This window comes from Oreochromis niloticus, unplaced genomic scaffold, assembly GCF_001858045.2.
Source record: "Oreochromis niloticus isolate F11D_XX unplaced genomic scaffold, O_niloticus_UMD_NMBU tig00001623_pilon, whole genome shotgun sequence".
Classification (NCBI taxonomy): domain Eukaryota; kingdom Metazoa; phylum Chordata; class Actinopteri; order Cichliformes; family Cichlidae; genus Oreochromis; species Oreochromis niloticus.
In genome coordinates this window covers 97,472-116,992 of record NW_020327428.1, presented here as the reverse complement: position 1 = coordinate 116,992, position 19,521 = coordinate 97,472, and the positions used below count along the sequence as shown (strand labels likewise).

Here is a 19,521-nt window from a genome sequence, read left to right as displayed (position 1 = left end):
TTTCTTTTTTTTGTATGAGTTTTGTATTTATTGTTTTTTTGATGGGTCAACTCATTTTCTCTGCAAAATATTTATTTTTTCATTATTGGGAGGGAGTGGGGGGTATTCATGTATTTAGGTATTCATCTCATTTATGTCTTGTGTATGCTATAAAAAAGAAATAGGAAAAGATTGTTTCTATATGTACTTATGTGTTTTATGACAGTTTGGTATTGAAAATAAAAAACGTAAAATATGTATTGTTAAATTCCAGATGTTTCTTTGCAAGGAAAACTCAAACACTGAAACAATACCACCAGTAACCTCCTAAATATGGAAATGCGGTGTCATTAAAGACATAATAATTTCATAAATACCCAATATCCAGCAAAATATGTAATTTGGACATTTTATTCCTAACGAAATCAAATGTATATATTGTGGAAGATTAGCCAAATTTATGTAAATTGGCCAGTGCATTATTTTTTTTAAATAAACAAACATATGACTGTGACAAATTTTACACAGTAATTCAGAGTCTAATAATCCACTTATAAATATAAGTTCAGCTAAAAGCTCTATAGATAAGTCCATTAATAATATAATTCACATTTTAAATGATCGTATGTGTTAACGTTTGAATCCTGACCTGAGAGTTTCCACTGCACACTGTGAACTCTTTAGTCCAGCAGACAGAAGCTTCACTCCTGAATCCTGCAGGTCACAGTTACTCAGGTCCAGCACTCTCAGACTAGAGGACTGGGAGCTGAGGACTGAGCACAGAGCTTCACAGCTTCTGTCTGACAGGTTACAGCCACTCAGTCTGAAAAAGTGATGACAAGAAGACATGAAACACTTGTGTTAAAGTATATTCATGGTGCCATGACGAGCTACTACATTTACAATATTTCAACACTGTTTCAGGACATGCTGGAATCTTAATTGCCTTATGTTACAAAAGACATATGTGGCAGTTTACTGAGACTTGGATGGATGTATTAAAAAAAAAAAATCCACACAGGCTCAATGTTAATTTTTTCCAAATGAAATTGATTAAATGACATTAATTGATGAAAACAATCGATATCGCTTGATCTGACCAGTAGTCTACTGGACTTAATATAACACCAGCACACTCAACAAGTCTGCTAACCTCCTAATCCTCGGATCATCTACTCACCCTTGCAGTTCAGTCAAGTTTTCCTGGTTGCTGGTCTACCTGATTCACTCACAGCCACATTAATGCCTTTCGTCTCTTAGACTTACTGGACCAATTTGCCTGAATTCAAAGCTAACAACTACTCACCCAGACCTCACCACCTGCCTTCCCCAAGTCGCTTTCCAGCTGCTGAGAAGTAAGACATTGAAGATAACCTCGTTCACTTACTGTAACCTCCACCAGAGATCTTTCTGACGCTGCTCTACCTCTGTTACAGTGACTAACATCACCATCTTTGGAAACAAGACCCATTCCCGAAACCTACCACAGAGCCCACTTCATGCTCACAGCTTCAAGTACCTGACTGTTTATTACCAATGAACTGACATAGTTCACAGTTCATGTTAAAAAGTCAAAGTGTCAAGTTCCTGTGTGTAAATAAAGTCTTCACATCTAGTAATATTCAGTTCCTTCATCTTTGTCTGTATTTTGGGTTCACCATGTTGTTCTGGCCACACCGAGGTAAAAGATTTATATTTGAAAAAAGAGAGACATTGGGGATTGCAATAAAGGTTAGACAAAAACCAGACCTTAAAATATGAACATCTGAAAAAGATGTAGGTACAATCTGGTAGCTCAAGTATTTTGCTGTTGGGGTTATATTTTATTATTGTCATTTGTATTGGGAAATACATAACCATATATACTTAGAGGTGTAATCAATTGTGGAGTGATAGGATGTGTGATCCTTAGTAGTCTGCAAAGATTTTGTATGCATTGCAGAGTGTTCTGGCATACACACTCACATCCTAGGGTCATGAGAGAGGTCGTATCTTCTCTTGCTGATGTATGGTATTGCAAACACAAGTATATATGTTTTAGTATAAGTGCATTTTGTTTAGATGAACTGCCGGACTTCCAGACCAGCAGGTTTAGGGAAGTCGTTTATGGGGTCACATTCTGACCATTCTTAAGAATGAAGCAATGAACACAATTACTTACAGAGCTTTGTTGGAGGCTTTGACCACTGGCAGCAGCCTTAGAAAAGCCTCCTCTGAAGCAGAGTATTTCTTCAGGTCAAACACATCCAGATCTTTTTCTGATGACAGTAAGATGAAGACCAGAGCTGACCACTGAGCAGGAGACAGTTTATCTGTGGAGAGACTTCCTGATCTCAGGGACTGTTGGATCTCCTCCACTAGAGAACGATGATTCAGTTCATTCAGACAGTGGAACAGATTGATGCTTTTCTCTGCAGACAGATTCTCACTGAGCTTCTCCTTGATGTACTGGACTGTTTCCTGATTGGTCTGTGAACTACTTCCTGTCTGTGTCAGCAAACCTCTAAGGAGAGTCTGATTGGTCTGCAGTGAAAGACCCAGGAGGAAGCGGAGGAACAAGTCCAGGTGTCCATTTGGACTCTGTAAGGCCTTGTTCACAGCACTCTGGTAGAAATGTTTCTCTGCAGATTCTCTTGTTTCAGAGTTCTTGGAGGTTGTTTGTTCTTCCAACAGATTGAGTCCAGAGTTGATGAAGGTCAGATGGACATGAAGAGCAGCCAGAAACTCCTGAACACTCAGATGGATGAAGCAGAACACCTTGTCCTGGTACAGTCCTCTCTCCTCTTTAAAGATCTGTGTGAACACTCCTGAGTACACTGAGGCTGCTCTGATATCGATGCCACACTCTGTCAGGTCTGATTCATAGAAGATCAGGTTTCCTTTCTGCAGCTGATCGAAAGCCAGTTTTCCCAGAGACTCCATCATCTTCCTGCTCTCTGGACTCCAGTGTGGATCTGTCTCAGCTCCTCCATCATACTTGACCTTCTTCACTTTGGCCTGAACCACCAGGAAGTGGATGTACATCTCAGTCAGGGTCTTGGGCAGCTGTCCTCCCTCTCTGGTTTCCAGCACATCCTCCAGAACTGTAGCAGTGATCCAGCAGAAGACTGGGATGTGGCACATGATGTGGAGGCTTCGTGATGTCTTGATGTGGGAGATGATCCTGCTGGCCTGCTCCTCATCTCTGAATCTCTTCCTGAAGTACTCCTCCTTCTGTGGGTCAGTGAACCCTCTGACGTCTGTCACCATGTCGACACACTGAGGAGGGATCTGATTGGCTGCTGCAGGTCGTGTGGTTATCCAGAGGCGAGCAGAGGGAAGCAGTTTCCCCCTGATGAGGTTTATCAGCAGCACATCCACTGAGGTGGACTTTCTAGGGTCAGTTAGGATTGTAGTTTTGTGGAAGTCCAGAGGAAGTCGACACTCATCCAGACCATCAAAGATGAACACAACCTGGAAGTCTTCAAAGCTGCAGATTCCTGCTTCTTTGGTTTCAGTAAAGAAGTGATGAACAAGTCCCACCAAGCTGAACTTTTCCTCTTTCAGCACATTCAGCTCTCTGAAAGTGAATGGAAATATGAACTGGATGTCCTGGTTGGCTTTGTCTTCAGCCCAGTCCAGGGTGTATTTCTGTGTTAAGACTGTTTTCCCAATGCCAGCCACTCCCTTTGTCAGCACTGTTCTGATTGGTTCATCTCTTCCAGGTGAGTCTTTAAAGATGTCTTCTTGTCTGATTGTTGTTTCTGGTCTGTCTGGTTTCCTGGATGCTGTTTCAATCTGTCTGACCTCATGTTCATCATTGACCTCTGCAGTCCCTCCCTCTGTGATGTAGAGCTCTGTGTAGATCTGATTCAGAAGGGTTGGGTTTCCTGCTTTAGCGATGCCCTCAAACACACACTGAAACTTCTTCTTCAAAGCAGATTTAAGTTTACGCTGACAACGTCCACTGGGACTTCCTATAGAAATAAAGAAAAAATATATATAATTTAAGTATTTATCAAGGGTACATGACCATTTCTTTCCTGCCCAAACTAAGTGCTTGTGAAGAATCAGGTCAAGATCTTGCAACTTTATTAAATGTTTAGTTTTTCCATTAGCTTATATATTTATAGATATCCTCTTACTGCTCAGTAGATGATCAGCCTGCTTATTCAGCTTCATTCTCTTCAGGATGGTTGCTGTGATCTTCACAAATGACTCCTTGCTTGAATTATTATAGTTGAACTTTTTCATTTGTTTTGAATCGAGTTTAGGCTCACACTTTTGATATGACTCTAGAAAAACAAACAAAAACATAATAACAGATCCATCACAGCATTATTAAGCTGTTGCATGGTTTGTTTTTTGTGTCTGGTTTTTTACAGCATCGTGTGTAACTTAAGCCTTTTTTCTATATACTGTATTAATAATTCACCATCACATAATGTCAGATGTTTATCTAAGTTACTTCGTGAGAAATTTTAACTAACTACATGTGAGTTAACGTAATGTTTTTCTGTATATTTAAACCGTTTGTAGACATCAAAGCCCTGTTTCTTTTTTATTTTAGCAAAACATCCTCTGAGGTAAGAATGATGCAACTAATTAGCAAAAAAAAAGACAGAAAGAAAACATGTTTGACATAAATTACATTTATTATAATTACAAATTATATCCCCAAATCACAACAACTGCCACTTGAGGGCACTTTATAGTGTATGATAAAGATCCTATAAAAAACAAGAAGAAGTAAGATTTATAATTATACCAGTATATACAAGTCAGGAGTACTTATGCGCTAAGGGTTGACTGGGAATGTGAAAGTGGATGATGAATAGGTACATGTAATCATCAAAAGTCAAAAATAAAAACCAACCTAGACAAAAAGCCGGTAGCAAGTAGACAGAAGTTAAAACAAATGAACTAATATAGGAAGTATGAGACAGGGGATAGCCTAAAGCTTAATGAAACAAGTACCTAGAAGTGCAAAGCCAGAACCACATTGTTTTGGTTTTAATTGACTTGACCGCTGCCTTTGAAACATTAGACCACAATATTCTAATATCTTGATCAAATGGCCTAGTGCAGGGGTCGGCAACCTGCGGCTCCGGAGCCGCATGCGGCTCTTTAGTCCTTATAGTGCGGCTCCGCATGGTTTGGGAAAATAAATTAGAAGTATTTAGCTTAAGTGTATTTTATTTATGTTAGTTCTTTTTAACTTGTAGTTCTAAATTGGAAGATTATTGTGATATTGAAATATAAAAATAAAATTATATTATTTTTTCATCGCTCAAAATAAGAGTCACACTCACGGAAGCCGGTATACCCGCCGAAACGGGCATTTATCGAGACTTTCAACCCCAGATAGGCCAATTATGGATCTTCGGATCCACATTATGTCAGCAGCTGTTCTCCACCGTGAACTATGTTAAAGACAAACACCGCTCACGCCTCACAGATGACAGCTTACAGTCCTGCGTAAACTGACTTCGTACAGCCCCAATTTGCAGACGCTGTGAGCAGAGGTTCAGGAGCAGAAGTCCCATTGTAAACATATCACGGCAGACCCGACGATGTTTGCATGAGCATGTTTTTCAGCATCTCTATATTGACCACTTTTCACTAGGGATGCAACGATACCAATTTTTTCAAACCGATCCGATACCGATACTTGGATCTGAGTACTTGCCGATACCGAGTACAAAAACCGATACTTCTACCACACACAAGTTAAACTTAACCAGTAGTAAAGAAACGACCCCAGACAACTCTTTAACACAAACGAAACGTTTACTGAACGTAAGGGCAGAGACAAATACTGTACAACACATCCCTTTTTTAAACTCAAATGATATTCCAATTCCTTAACCAAATGAAATACACTGTATAAATGAAATAATTCCCTTTCAAATTATATTAAACAACCCAACTTATGTTATCACCTTTTGGTAAGTGACTCACTAATATACACTCCAAAACACGTTATATAAATCCACTAAACACACAATATTCACACATGGGCCCCACACACACTCACATTCACACTTGTTGCAGGCCTGTTTGCTGCTCACGCCGGACGATGGAGAAAAATCCTCTTCTCCCCAGTAAGAGCACAAAAGTCTGACTTACAGTTCCGTTGCTCGGTAGGTCGCCATTCACCAGTCCCACACTAAATCCACTCCCTGCGGACCCGATGCTGTCTCTGCTACAGCACGTTAGCCAGTCACTGTCCAGCTCTCCGATAGTCCATAGCGGCTGCCTCCTTGGCGAAGCCAAGCAGTCCGGGCTAGCCTTTAGCCTCGGCGATCGTAGCTGGAAACACAGCACGGTGGTGCGACCATTGAAACAAAAAGTCACTTCACCCACACTCTGTTGTGAAGCTCTCACACGGTCAGCTTTCTAGTCACACACTCTTTTGTGCTAGTTAACCTCAGTAAAACTAGCCGAGTCTCTCACTTTGGTTCAGCTAACCTCGTGCATCTCTCCATGCCGTTCTCTTCTCCTCCTCCATTGCAACAGATACACAGGTCCCGTTTTATGCTACCTTCACGGGCCTCCAGAAAATTAGAACTCTGAAAAATATTTTAACTCCCTTCAGAGTTACATACCATAAAATAATACTTTTATGATTAACATAACAGTTTGATTGCTCTAATTACCTGTATTTACCCCGGCCGCTCCTCAGCCAGGGGTTTCCGCACCCGCTGGCCCGGCCGCTCCTCAGTCACCGCCAGCTCCCACGCCGCCTCCTGCAGCTGCTCGTCAGTCTCCGCCGGCTCCCACGCCGCCTCCTGCAGCTGCTCCTCAGCCACCTTCTCCTCGTCGCCGGCGTGGTCGACCACTGGACCTGCTCAGCGGCCGCCGCCGCCTTCCTCGCGGCCACCCACCGGACCTGCTCAGTGGCCGCCGCCGCCTTCCTCGCGGCCGCCCACCAGATCGCCTCCAGCGTCACAGCCGGCCACGTGGCCGCCCACCGGAATTTTCTCGTCTCGGCCGCCGGCCACGTGGCCGCCCACCGGAACTGTTTCGGCTCAGCTACAGGCCACGTGGCCGGCCACCTGAACTGTTTTGTTTTGGACTCCGTCCCTCCGTCCTGGGCCCCCTCCGCCCACCCTATTCTGGTTTTTCTTTCTTTTGGCCGTCGGGTGCCGGCCTTTGAAGGGGGGGGTACTGTCAGGTTTCCTGGGTCGCTGACCCAGTGATTCAGTTCTGTTCATGTTCAGTGTAGTTTGCCACATTAATGTTCTCACTTCCTGTTTTTCCCATGTCAGCTTGTGTCATTAGTCAGATTATGTTCAGCCCTGTACTCACCCGTTTCCAATCATTGTCATCATTCAACCTGTGTATTTAGCTCCTCGGTTTCACCAGTTCTTCGTCATGTCATTGATGTTCATGTGATGTTGTCCTTTCCGTGTGTTCCCTCAGTTCAGTCAGCCATTCAGTTATCCAGCCAGTCAGTGTCCGTTCACCATCTGTTCATCCATTCCTTATAATAAACCTTCACCAGTCTTCACCTACCTGCGAGTCCTGCGTTTGGGTTCCTTCTTCCTCGCCTCCACACAACGCCTGACAGCTACAAGCCAACACTCTGGCATGCAGCAGTGATCCCTCTCTGCCAGACCAACTAAATGACTTCTTTGCATGTTTTGAGGCAGACAACAAAGAGCCAGCAAGGAAGATGTCCCCCTCCCCCAACGACCAAGTACTCTGTCTGTCCACAACAGATGTCAGGATGACCCTTCAGAGAGTAAACCCACGAAAGGCTGCAGGATCTGACAACATGCCTGGCCGGTTGCTTCGGGAGTGTGCTGACCAGCTTGCAGGCATCCTCACGGACATCCTAAACACATCACTGAGCTCAGCTGTCGTACCTGCATGCCTCAAAACCACGAAAATCATCCCAGTGCCAAAGAAGTCCACAGTGTACTGCCTCAATGACTACTGGCTAGTGGCACTTACGCCAATCATCACTAAGTGCTTGAGAGGCTGGTATTGAGGCACATGAGAACCCAGCTTCCACTGAATCTGGACCCGCTACAGTTTGCTTATCACCAAAACTGCTCTACAGATGATGCCATCTCATCTGCTCTTCATCTTTCTCTTTCCCATCTCGACAAAAAGGACACTTATGTCAGAACGCTATTTATTGACTTCAGCTCAGCATTCAACACAGTCATTCCCGAGAAGCTGGTAAGGAATTTGGACTCACTAAGAATAAACACTTCCCTTTGCAATTGAATCTTGGACTTCCTAACTGACAGGCCCCAGTCTGTCTTCATATGAAATAAAACCTCCAAAGTCCTCAGACTGAGTACACTATCGCCACAGGGCTGTGTGTCTTGCCCAAGGACACAACGACCAAGGGCACAACGACTGAGACTGTCGGAGCCGGGGCTCAAACCGGCAACCTTCCGATTACAAGACGAACTGCAAACTCTTGAGCCATAATCCCCCCATGGAAGACAAAAGAGATGGTTGTTAACTTCAGGAAGAACTTAATGGCCCACACCCCACTGCACATCAACAGATTTGCTGTTGAAATGGTCAACAGTGTGAAGTTCCTGGGTGTGCAAATATCAGATGACCTCTCCTGGAACCCAAACACCATCACCATCATGAAGAAAGCCCAACGTCTTCACTTTCTTAGGAAACTGAAGAAGGCCAGTCTCCCTCCTCCCATCCTCACATCATTTTACTGGGGAACCATTGAGAGCGTCTTCTGCTGCTACATCACTATCTGGTACGGGAACTGCACCCTTGCTGAAAAGAAGTTTCTGCAGCGGATAGTGAGGACAGCAGAGAGGCTTATTGGAGGTCCTCTCCCACCCATCTACCAACTCTATGACAGACACATGATCCGACGTGCGAACAGCATAGTGAGGGACACTTTCCACCCTTTACATGCACTGTTCTCCCTCCTTCCATCTGGCAGATGGTTTCACAGCATCAAAACCATAATGACCAGATACTGCAAGAGCTTCTTCCCCAAGCAGTCAGAGCCCTAAACTTACAACCACAAAAGGACTGATATACACATGCACCTTTACAAACACTTTACAATACTCATCAAAGGACTCAAAAGCAACAAAAACTTCCACAAATCTACTACAAACTGGATCTGGGAACGATATGTTTATTTGCACACTCAGTCACAGAGTTCTGAGCACACACCTACATTATATTATATTTGCACATTTTGCATTTTGCACGTCTTTGTCATATCTCGTCAATAATATCCTGACAATAACTTGAAACTGGTATTCAATACCTACTGCACATTCCACTTTGTATTATCTTTATCCTGTCTTTGTTTATCTTTGCTTATCATACAGTTAATATTGTATAGTTACCATTATAGTATTGTATAGAATTGAATAGTTAATAATTAGTACCTTATTAATTAGTACCTACCCCTTATTGTTTACCTAAATTTAGCATGTTATTTATTTGTAATTTCTAGTTTTATATCTCTTGGAGATATATCCTTCATATATTCATAAATGCACCATGGGGGGGGGGGGGGGGGGGGGGGTAATAATGATAATAATGATAATAATCTGTACTCTTTCTCTGATAATTATCATATACCTTTGAAATTTAAATAGCAATTAATTATAATTACTGTATTTAATTTTTTTAATTAATTATATATTTTAATAATATTTAAAAACTGTAAACTATAAGCAGGTTGATATAATTGATTTGATATATATGATTTGATTTATCATAAACCTTTAAAATGAAAATACCAATTATTTATAATTAATGTAATTAAAATGTAAATTAATTATATATTTTAATAATTATTATAAACTACAGTCACTATTCCGTAAGTGCTCTCAGGTTGACATACCGCAGTGCTGCTTTGATTCCTTCTTTCACTCACCTTTTCAACTTCTCCAGTTTCTTGACCTTCTTTGTATCTCCTTTCTGCTTCATCTTCTCAATGAGGAAGTCCAAGTGGACAATAGTGGATGCTGAAACAGCTTTCAGAGCGATCTGCTCCAGTCTGACAACATGTTGGTAGGACTCTTCCAGGAAGTGTGACTTCTCTGCTGTCAGTTGGATCATTTCCTTTTCAAGATTTTCCAACAGGTTACACTTCTTCTCACTTTCTTTTTGATGGTCTTCATGTTTCTGCTGCATTTCTTCTTTGTTCAGTGATGAAGCAGCTGCTGTTAACGGATTCCTCTCCAACGCACATCCCAGCTCATTCTTCTCATACAGCTTTTTCATTTCTTCATTTGTCTTCATTACCTTCCTTGTTTTGGTCACATATCTCCACTTTTCTTTCACATGATCTGATGCAGGGCACTTGTTAGTACAAACAGTGCAGCGGCCTCCTTTCATGACCTTACAGTGTGCAGGTTTCCAGGCCATTGTGCATCCAGGATAGTGACAGTTCTCCTCACAGACTGTACAGCAGACAGCTCCCTTATAAAATACCCACAATCTCTTCCCACCATCAATAGGTTGTTTATCTTTATAGGGCTCATCAACTTCTATGGTGAATTCCTCATTCTTCTTCATCTCTTCTTCGTGTTTATTTATAATTTCTTGCCTCTGTCTGATTTCTTTCTGTTTCAGTTCAATAAACTCTATCCTCTCTTTCAGGTTTTGAATGGAGGCTTTCAGTCTGATTCGTTCATTTAACACTTCGACTGTTGTCAGCAGTTTTTTAGGACTAGATTTTTCAAAGAACTCTGTCAATTGATCCATGTTTGTCTGTGTGAGTTCCCATGTATTTTTGGAAATTGTGTTTTCCTCCATTCGCTTTTCATGCTGGCAGTTATCAAACAGGAAGTAAACTGGCTGATTTTTGTCATTTTTGGAAGATTTAATTTTGGCATTTTCAAGAGCTTTAAAGGCATTTTCAGGTCTTGTTCCATTTGAGTATGTGATCAGAGCTACAATGTTTTTCTCCATGTTTTTTCCAAAGAGAGACATCACTGAATCAAAGACATACTTCAGTCGGTCACACAATCGATTCACACTCGCCTTCATGACCAAACCCACTGCATGAAGTTCATGGACTCCATCATCTGATCCAAACAAGTCCAATAATCTGTGACTGATGATGTCATCATGTTCAATCCCTCTGGTGTCTCTATAACCAGGAGTATCGATGATGGTCAGAGAGTAGGGCAGAGTTTCATCTTCAAAACCAAAGATCTCGTACACGATCACATCTGATGTCTGACTTTCTGTTTGACTTTTGTTCTTCTCCTCTACAATCGTGAACCAGACTTCATCCTCCCACTTCACTCCCATAGTGTAGTTGAGCAGAGCGTTCATCAAAGTAGATTTTCCTGCTCCTGTTTCTCCCACAAGTAAGATGGTTCTGTTTGTGTTGTTTGGATTTTTTTCTCCAACAGTGACTCTTGTTAGAGTTCCAATCTTCTCTTTCTTTGGTCTCAGCTGATAGACAGCAGGAGGTCCTGAACTGATGAGCAAACTTTTTGAGATGATCTCTTCATGTGGTGATGAGATCAAGCTGATCCTGCAGAGTAAAGAACAGAAAGTCTTCAGTACACATGTAAACATTATGAACATGGTCAATGGGAGCTTTTACTCCTCTATATCAAAAGGAACCAGTTGACGTGTTTGGGACATTGCCCTGGAGAAGACTCATACATGCTGTCTCTGAGCTGGCTTGGATAAATTGGAAGAGGAAACGGGGGAGAGGGAGGTCTGTGCACCTCTACTGTCCTTGATGACACAGACACAGATAAGTGTCAGAAAATGGACGGACTGATGGATGGAAGGACTAAATTATTTATTTGCACACTATTGTCATTTTAGTTCACTATAAGAATGTTGGTGTAATTCTCTTTCCTTTGACCACATGTTAATTTCTGTATTTTTTGGACCATAAGGCGCACTGTCAATTAACGGGTTGGTTTTCATACATAAGGAGCAATGGATTATAAGGCGCACTAAGTGAAACAAAACAGATAAGTCAAACTTTACTCAACTCACTCTTCTTGCTTCCTCCACTTCTGTACCATTGATTCATTAATATTGAATCCTCCCCCCTGCTGCTATAGAAATGTCACTGCTGTTTAGTTTTCTGTCTTAATTAATGTCAGAAGTGATAGCAGACCTGTACGTTTAATTTTTTCCAGAAATCTCTCAGTCAGAACATGCTATATCATGTTTAGGTAACTAGTGAAACTAGCGAGTTGACCCCCCTGCAAACTTCTTGCTAACTTCTAAATCTGTTAAATTTAATAAATTCTGTTTTCATGGAACCCTGGATGTTAAATGTAATTGTAATTGTTACCCCTGGTAAAGCAGCACCACTGATCATTTTATTAAAGATGAAAGAATTTAGACAAGTTTTAAACTCTGAGTGATGCCGCAGTGTTCGTTTGACTTTGGGACCTGAAGAGGACAGAGTTTAGGACCCAGATTACTAGGCGAGGTTACTGACTACGGTAGCCATAACGCTCCAACAATCCATCAAGTGGTGTTCTAAGTAGCTTACCAAAGTCATACCAAAACATTTTTTGACAGTTTTCTGAGCGCCATGTACCACATTAAATCGGTTCGAGGTCAGTAAGCACAACCAGAATTCATACATAAGGCACACTTGATTGTAAGGCGCACTGTTGATTTTTTGAGAAAAGGATTTTAAGTGCGCCTTATAGTGCGGAAAATACGGTACTCTTTATTGGTCTTTTTTCACGTTCACACAAAACACAGATGGATTCCAGTTTCTTTATGAGAAAAATAGATTTCCATAGCTAATCTTCAAATCTAGCCATGGAGATCAGCTTTCTGTCATCCTGTTCATCAATTACAGAAATGTAGTTCATTAGTGTCACGCTGAGAGAAACACTGATGTGTTTGAAAAATAATTCAACATTGATAATAATCTGTACTCTTTCTCTGATAATTATCATATACCTTTGAAATGAAAATAGCAATTAATTAAAATTACTTTAATTAAAATTTAAATTAATCATATATTTTAATAAAAATTATTAACTACAGTCACTGTTCTATAAGTGCTCTCAGGTTGACATACCGCAGTGCTTGTTTTGCTTCTTCATCCACTTTCTTTTTCATCTCCTCCAGTTTCTTGACCTTCTCTGTGTCTCCTTTCTGCTTCATCTTCTCAATCAGGAAGTCCAAGTGGACAATAGTGGATGCTGAATCAGCTTTCAGAGCGATCTGCTCCAGTCTGACAACATGTTGGTAGGACGCATCCAAGAACTGTGACTTCTCTGCTGTCAGATGGTTCATTTCCTTTCCAAGTAAATGAACATCCTCCTCTTCTGTTGGTGGTTCATTTTTCTGATCTTTTCTTATCCTGGTCACATATCTCCACTTTCCTTTCTCATGCACTGATGCAGGACACTTGCTGGTACATGACGTGCAGAGACCATCTTGAAAGATCTCACAGTGATTTAAGGGCACCTTGCATCCAGGATAGTGACAGTTCTCCTCACAGACTTTACAGCTGACAGCTGCTTTAAAATCTGGCCCACGTATATCTGCTCTGATAGGTTCTTTATGTTTAAAAACCTGAACAACAAATGGAGTGACCTCTTCAGTCCTCATGTTGTCATGTTTCTCCAGAGCTTCCTGACTTTGTTTCATCTCTCTTTGTTTCACTTCAGTGAATTTGATTCTTTCTTGCAGGTTTTGGATGCAGGCTGTCAGTCTGATACTTTCTTTTAACACTTCAGGTGTTGCCGCTGGCTTCAAAGGTGTAGATTCTTTCAGGAAGACTGTGAACTCTCTCATTCCTCTCTCTGATCTTTCAAAATTTAGTTTCAGAAATTCTTCTTCCTCATCTTCAAGCTGGCAGTTATTAAACAGGAAGTAAGATGGCTTATTCTGCTTATTTTTGGCACATTTAATTTTTTCATTTTCAAGAGCTTTAAAAACATTTTCAGGTCTTCTTCCATCTGAGTGTGTGATCAGAGCTACAATGTTTTTCTCCAAGTTTTTTCCAAACAGAGACATCACTGAATCAAAGACATACTTCAGTCGGTCACACAATCGATTCACACTCGCCTTCATGACCAAACCCACTGCATGAAGTTCATGGACTCCATCATCTGATCCAAACAGGTCCAACAATCTATGACTGATGATGTCATCATGTTCAATCCCTCTGGTGTCTCTATAACCAGGAGTATCGATGATGGTCAGAGAGTAGGGCAGAGTTTCATCTTCAAAACCAAAGATCTCGTACACGATCACATCTGATGTCTGACTTTCTGTCTGACCTTCTGATTGACTTTTTTTCTCCTCCTCTACCATCGTAAACCAGACTCTATCCTCCCACTTCACTCCCATAGTGTAGTTGAGCAGAGCGTTGATCAGTGTAGATTTTCCGGCTCCTGTTTCTCCCACCAGTAAGATGGTTCTGTTTGTGTTGTTTGGATTCTTTTCTCCAACAGTGATTCTTGTCAGAGATCCAAACTTCTGTTTCTTTGGTCTCAGCTGATAGACAGCAGGAGGTCCATCAGATTTCTGATCACCCTTGAAGATGATGCTCTCATATTTCCTGTAGAGAAAGTAGAGATTATTTTAATAAACAAGTGTTTTCTGTTCTTTCAGAATGTTTCTGCTGAAGGTTCAGACTTTATTGGCTATGAAACTTTGTTCTGAAATATGGGGATGATTTTTCGTCCTTTTCCTCATGACATCAGTTAAAGTCTTAGCTGCTGTTCAGTTTACTATTCTACTGCGTTAATGTGTCTGTGTATGAACTCTCACTGTAGTGTACGCTACCAAATTTTGAAATCAAGAATTCTCTCACTGTAAATGTTCCACCGATATGAATGCTTTATTATTTCTACAGTTAATGCACAGTTATCATTAACATGTCTGAGAGTGTCAGCAGCAGAAACAAGAAAACAGCTGGAGACGTTCACAGCTACTAAAGGTTATAAAAATACAGTTGTGAGTCAGAGTCTGGAGTAACCACAGTGATAGATTCTGGGGACAGGAGTAGCTGTCCAAAGGGTTTGAATAGGGTTTGGTGGGATTGAGCTGGACATGGGTGGGAACTGGTATTCGCTTCGTCCTTTTTTAACAGGAAATGGTCAATATTTAGTTTTTTCTTTGGGAATAAGCTTTCACAAATTTTGTGGGTTTTTTTTGTTGATGTTATAACACTTGTTAATTATATGTCAAAACTAAGTAAATGATTGATTGCTTGTTTGATAGTCCTATATATTTTTTTTTTACCAAGCTAATATTTGGTCTCATTAAACTTAAAAAAAAAATGTATGGCCGCATGAAAAATGAAAAAGAAAAGGACAGAACCACCTTTTTTAAAAGGTGTTTTAAAAAAAATTAAATAAAAAATTACATTTGTAACATTTACACCTAATAATTAAGTAACACATTCATGTGTGCCTGATTCTGTTTAGAGTATAACTCATGACTAGTTCACTTGTTTTAATTACTTCTTGTGTTCATAGTACTCACGTTGTTGCCATGATGACCTGTGATGATCAAACAAATGTGATGATACCTGAAAAAATTACAAATCCAAGCAGACGTCCTAAAAAACAGTTCAATTAAATTCAGGTTACTAATATATCACCAAATCTTCTGCTTTGTTTTATATTGTAAAGACTCTTATCAGACAACAACTATGAGCAAGTACTTAGTGACAGTGGGAAGGAAAAACTCCCTTTTAACAGGAAAAAAAACCTCAGGGGCGGCCTGTCACGACTGTGTAATGTATCAAAACAGAATGTATCTGTTGGCTCTTAGGTGACGGTTTCCTCGTGGCTGCGTGCAGCAGGGCTAGGGGAGGGTCTGTGCTGACGGACGTGGGTTACTGACCTGGTAGCCTGGCTGCCCCTGGGTGGGTCCGGGATGGGCGTGAGGTTCTGGGGGCACTTCGTCTCTGGGCTGGGGCCCTGGCCAGCCTCAGGGGCTTGGGTCCTGGTTGGTGTGTTGCCGGGGTTGTGGGCGGGTGGGTGTATGGGGCCCAGTCCTGGCGCAGGGTGCCGCCGGTGCATCGAACCACCTGGGGGGCTCTTCGACTGGTGGGGGAGGTTGTCACATCCTGCAGGAGCCTTCCTCTCTTCAGGAACTCTCTCTGCAGGAGGGGGAGATACAGGAGAGGTGGAGGAAGATCTCAGCCTGGGCGTCTATTGTCTTGTGTAGTCTGGAAGATGAGTGGATGATGGGGTGGGTGCAGTTTTCTCTGTGGTGGGGTCAGGTGGACTGTCCCGGGCTCTGTGGGGCCGGGCGGCGCTGCTGAACTGGGCCCCGGTCTGGATGGGCCTGGGCCCCCCCTTTCCCTGGCGGGTTGCAGAGTATGGGGGTGCCTACTGGGGTCAGCGGGGGAGCTGACCCCAGGGAGGGGTCACTTGCCCCTCCCTTCCTTCCCTCCCCATCTCCAGCTGCCTCCCTCTTCCCGCTCCACCACAATCACCCACACATGCAGGGCCTTGGGGTAGGGGTGTGTCACCAGGGTGCAGAGGAGACATCCCCCCCTCTGTCCCCTTCTGGCTGCCTCTGCCTCAATTTTATCCCACAACTTAGACATTCACATTACTCACACTCTCATTACACATACATATAGGATCTTGGGGGTGGGCACGCTACACGTATTCCAATCACCACCAGGGTGTACACCTTACCCCTGGCGTCGCTGCCCACCTCTCAATTTTAAATACACGTAGACATTGAGGGCTAGCAGGAGGGGCTATACGCTTACCTGCTGCTCTGGCAGGTAGCTCCATGCCCTCCTGGGTTTTAAATGCACCTTAGAACACACATACATCAACACTACATATGAGCGGGTGGAGGGAGGTTTGGAGTCTTCCTACACCCCCTTCTCTGCGGCCTGCTGGAGCGGGGGGGCTAGGAGGAGGAGTTGGCCGTCCGACTGGGGTCTGGAATGTGGGGCCTCCCTGCTGCTGCGGAGTCGGGGCGGTCTGCTTCTCCCCACCACAGGGAAAAGGGTAACACCACCTGGGTCTGGGCGCAGTTTCCCCCTCCAGGGGCAAGGGTACCTAGACCCGGGGCTTAGAGTACGCTTGGGGAGTGTGATTGTGTGTACAGTGTCTCTTTATGTCTGTCTCCACGTTGGGTGAGTGTTGAGAGCATGAGGGTGGGAATGGATGTTTGTATCTGTGTGTGCCTGTTTGTCTGTGTCTATATGTCAGGTTGGGTATCAGACCCCACCTCTCTGGGGACATCTCAGGCCCTCCAAGGTTTGGAGGCCCATCTCCCCCACCACTTCCCTGCCGGCGGCTGCTTATCGGGGCATGGAGCCTGGGGCTCGCTCGGGCCACTTCGGGGATGGGGTGCCCTCGGCCTCTCGGCCCGGGGCTCGGTCACTCAGGCACAGCTGGCTGCCGGCGGAGCTCACGGGCACGTCACTGCAACCCCCCTGGCTTCTGCTCCGCGGCTGCTGAGTGACCCCTCATCTGGGACTCTCCTCAGCTCTTTCTGGGATAGTGGCGCGGCTGCCCCTCTGTTGGTCTTCCTTGGTCTCTTGTGTTCTGGGGGCCTCTGGATGTCTGGAGTTTTGATCTCCTCCATACCTGCTTCATGCCCTGGAGGTCGGGGCAGTGGCCCCCCACACCCTCTAGCAGATCATTACATGAAGGAACCTTTTAAAAACAAGCGCGTTCATGCTCACAGGTGTACACACGGGTGATCACACACACAAACTACACCCTTTTGGGCTCCTACCTCAAAGCACACTGTGCGCTGTCGATCTCACGTGCTGCACCATAATGTTTAATATTTAGTATTTACTGTCATATTCCCATATATCATTGTGATCTTGTTTATTACTCTCGTCTTCCTCTGCTTGCTTTCTTTTTTCTTTCTCAACAGGTGATCCAGGTGATCGATATGTATTTTTTTGTCTGCTTATTCTGTTGGTTTTTGTTTTTTGCCCCTTTTCCCCATCCCTCTTCTCAGGTTTTTTTTTTTTTTTTCTTTCCCTCTTTCTTTCTCCCCTTTCTTTCCACCAGTCAAGTCTGTCATTTTAGGATTCTCTGACTAATTACAGAGCACTGAAAGTCAGGCAGTTTAATTTTTATGTTAGCATATTCATAGAGGTGCATGCCAATGTTTACTTGTAATATTCCTGTGTACTTTTACTCTAGGACTGCAATAAATGAACAGGCTAACAACATGAAACTGCCAGGGCTGCTCTCTCTCTCTCCCTCCCTCTCTGTCCCTCTGTCCTCTCTCTGCCTGGGCAGAGGGCTCCTACCCTTGGCTCACGCACCTGCTCGTAATCACACATCTGTGGCTCATCACCCAACAGTGTTCCAGTCATGTAAGATGGCAGCTCTATGTTTCTCATCACTGGACCGTTGCCGACTCTCGTCAGTGTTTACCCCAGCTTCGTTTATTCTCGTGTTTCTCTAGCAATCTCCCTGTAGTAATCTTCTCGTATCTTTGTGAATAGATTTCCCTGGACCTGTTCCCATGTTACCTGTGTGACCGAGTGTGTGAGAATTGGAGTGAGTTTTGTGTTTCTTGTGGAGCTGTGAAGAGTGAAGTGGAGCGTGTGTGGAGTGCAAGGGTTTTCCCCTGTTCGTGTGGATCCCTGGAACCCGTCCTTTCCCCACTTTCTATATAGTTCACCTGGTGTTTTTTTGTAAGTAAAGACTATTGTTTCCGACCCAGAGTCTGCGCGTGAGTCCAATCAGTCCCACAGAAACAAACTTAATACATCCCATTCAAAATCACAATCATATTCATTTGGCCAAGTTTGTTAAAGCATCTTGAGTCTGCTGTTTTTTGTGCATTGGTGCTGTATGAATAAAACTGAATTAAACTAAAGGTTTGTGCAGACAAACAAGGAATTAGGCTCTATGTCACGGTCTATGGAGGCAGACCGTGTTTGGGTTTGTGTTGAGGACCCAGGTGCAGACAGAGGTGAGGAGACGGAACTTGAGAATCAAAAATGAGACCAAACCAAACCAAACATATTTCTGCTGGTGGCAGGTGTTGAACATGAAAACCAAGGAAACTAAGAGCAACTGTGAGATACTGAGACAACTAAGAAATACTGACTACTAAGACCTGAAGTATAACAACACGTTCTACAACTACTACTACTAATAATAATAATAATACATTTTATTTATATGAGCCTTTAAGACCCTCGAGGTCACCTTACAGTAGAACAAGAACAATAGCAACAATACAATATAATAAACATGGCAAAAGAAATTAGACATAAGGTTAAAAAAAATAAAGCAAAAAGTATAAAAGCTGAGGAAGGTAAAAATGAACTAAGACAGGGAAATGCAATTCTGAATAGATGGGTTTTGAGACGTGATTTAAAAGTTGTGAGAGAGTTTGTGGTCTGGAGATCTGGTGGAAGGGCATCCAAAGTCTCAGGGCAGAATGACTAAAGGCTCTGAGTCCCATAGTAGTCAGACGAGCAGATGGAAAAGACAGAAGGGAAGCTGAAGAAGAGCGAAGTGTACGAGGGGGTGAGTATGTTTGGGGAAGATCAGATAAATATGGAGGAGTGAGGTTATGAAGCACTTTGAAAGTAAGAAGCAGGATCTTGAAATTGACATGGTGGTGAACTGGAGCTGTTTAAGAGCA

General features: G+C 42.9%; 1 protein-coding gene across 1 annotated transcript; it reads right to left on the bottom strand.

The window, feature by feature from the left end:
- Positions 1-9,836: 9,836 nt before the first annotated feature.
- LOC112844794 (uncharacterized) lies at positions 9,837-15,596 on the bottom strand. The gene is made up of 3 exons (XM_025904437.1): positions 15,409-15,596; positions 12,989-14,479; positions 9,837-11,458 (listed from the first exon to the last, which is right to left on the bottom strand). Exons 1-3 carry the CDS (start codon positions 15,417-15,419, stop codon positions 9,841-9,843), a joined length of 3,120 nt encoding a protein of 1,039 aa, XP_025760222.1. The 5' UTR covers positions 15,420-15,596; the 3' UTR covers positions 9,837-9,840.
- Positions 15,597-19,521: the final 3,925 nt, after the last annotated feature.

Bases quoted from the DNA above. Each gene is read 5' to 3' on its own strand.
- LOC112844794 (XM_025904437.1), bottom strand. The intron at 11,459-12,988 runs GTATGTCAACCT...TTTACTCTGCAG, and splicing joins GAAGCAAAACAAGCACTGCG to GATCAGCTTGATCTCATCAC.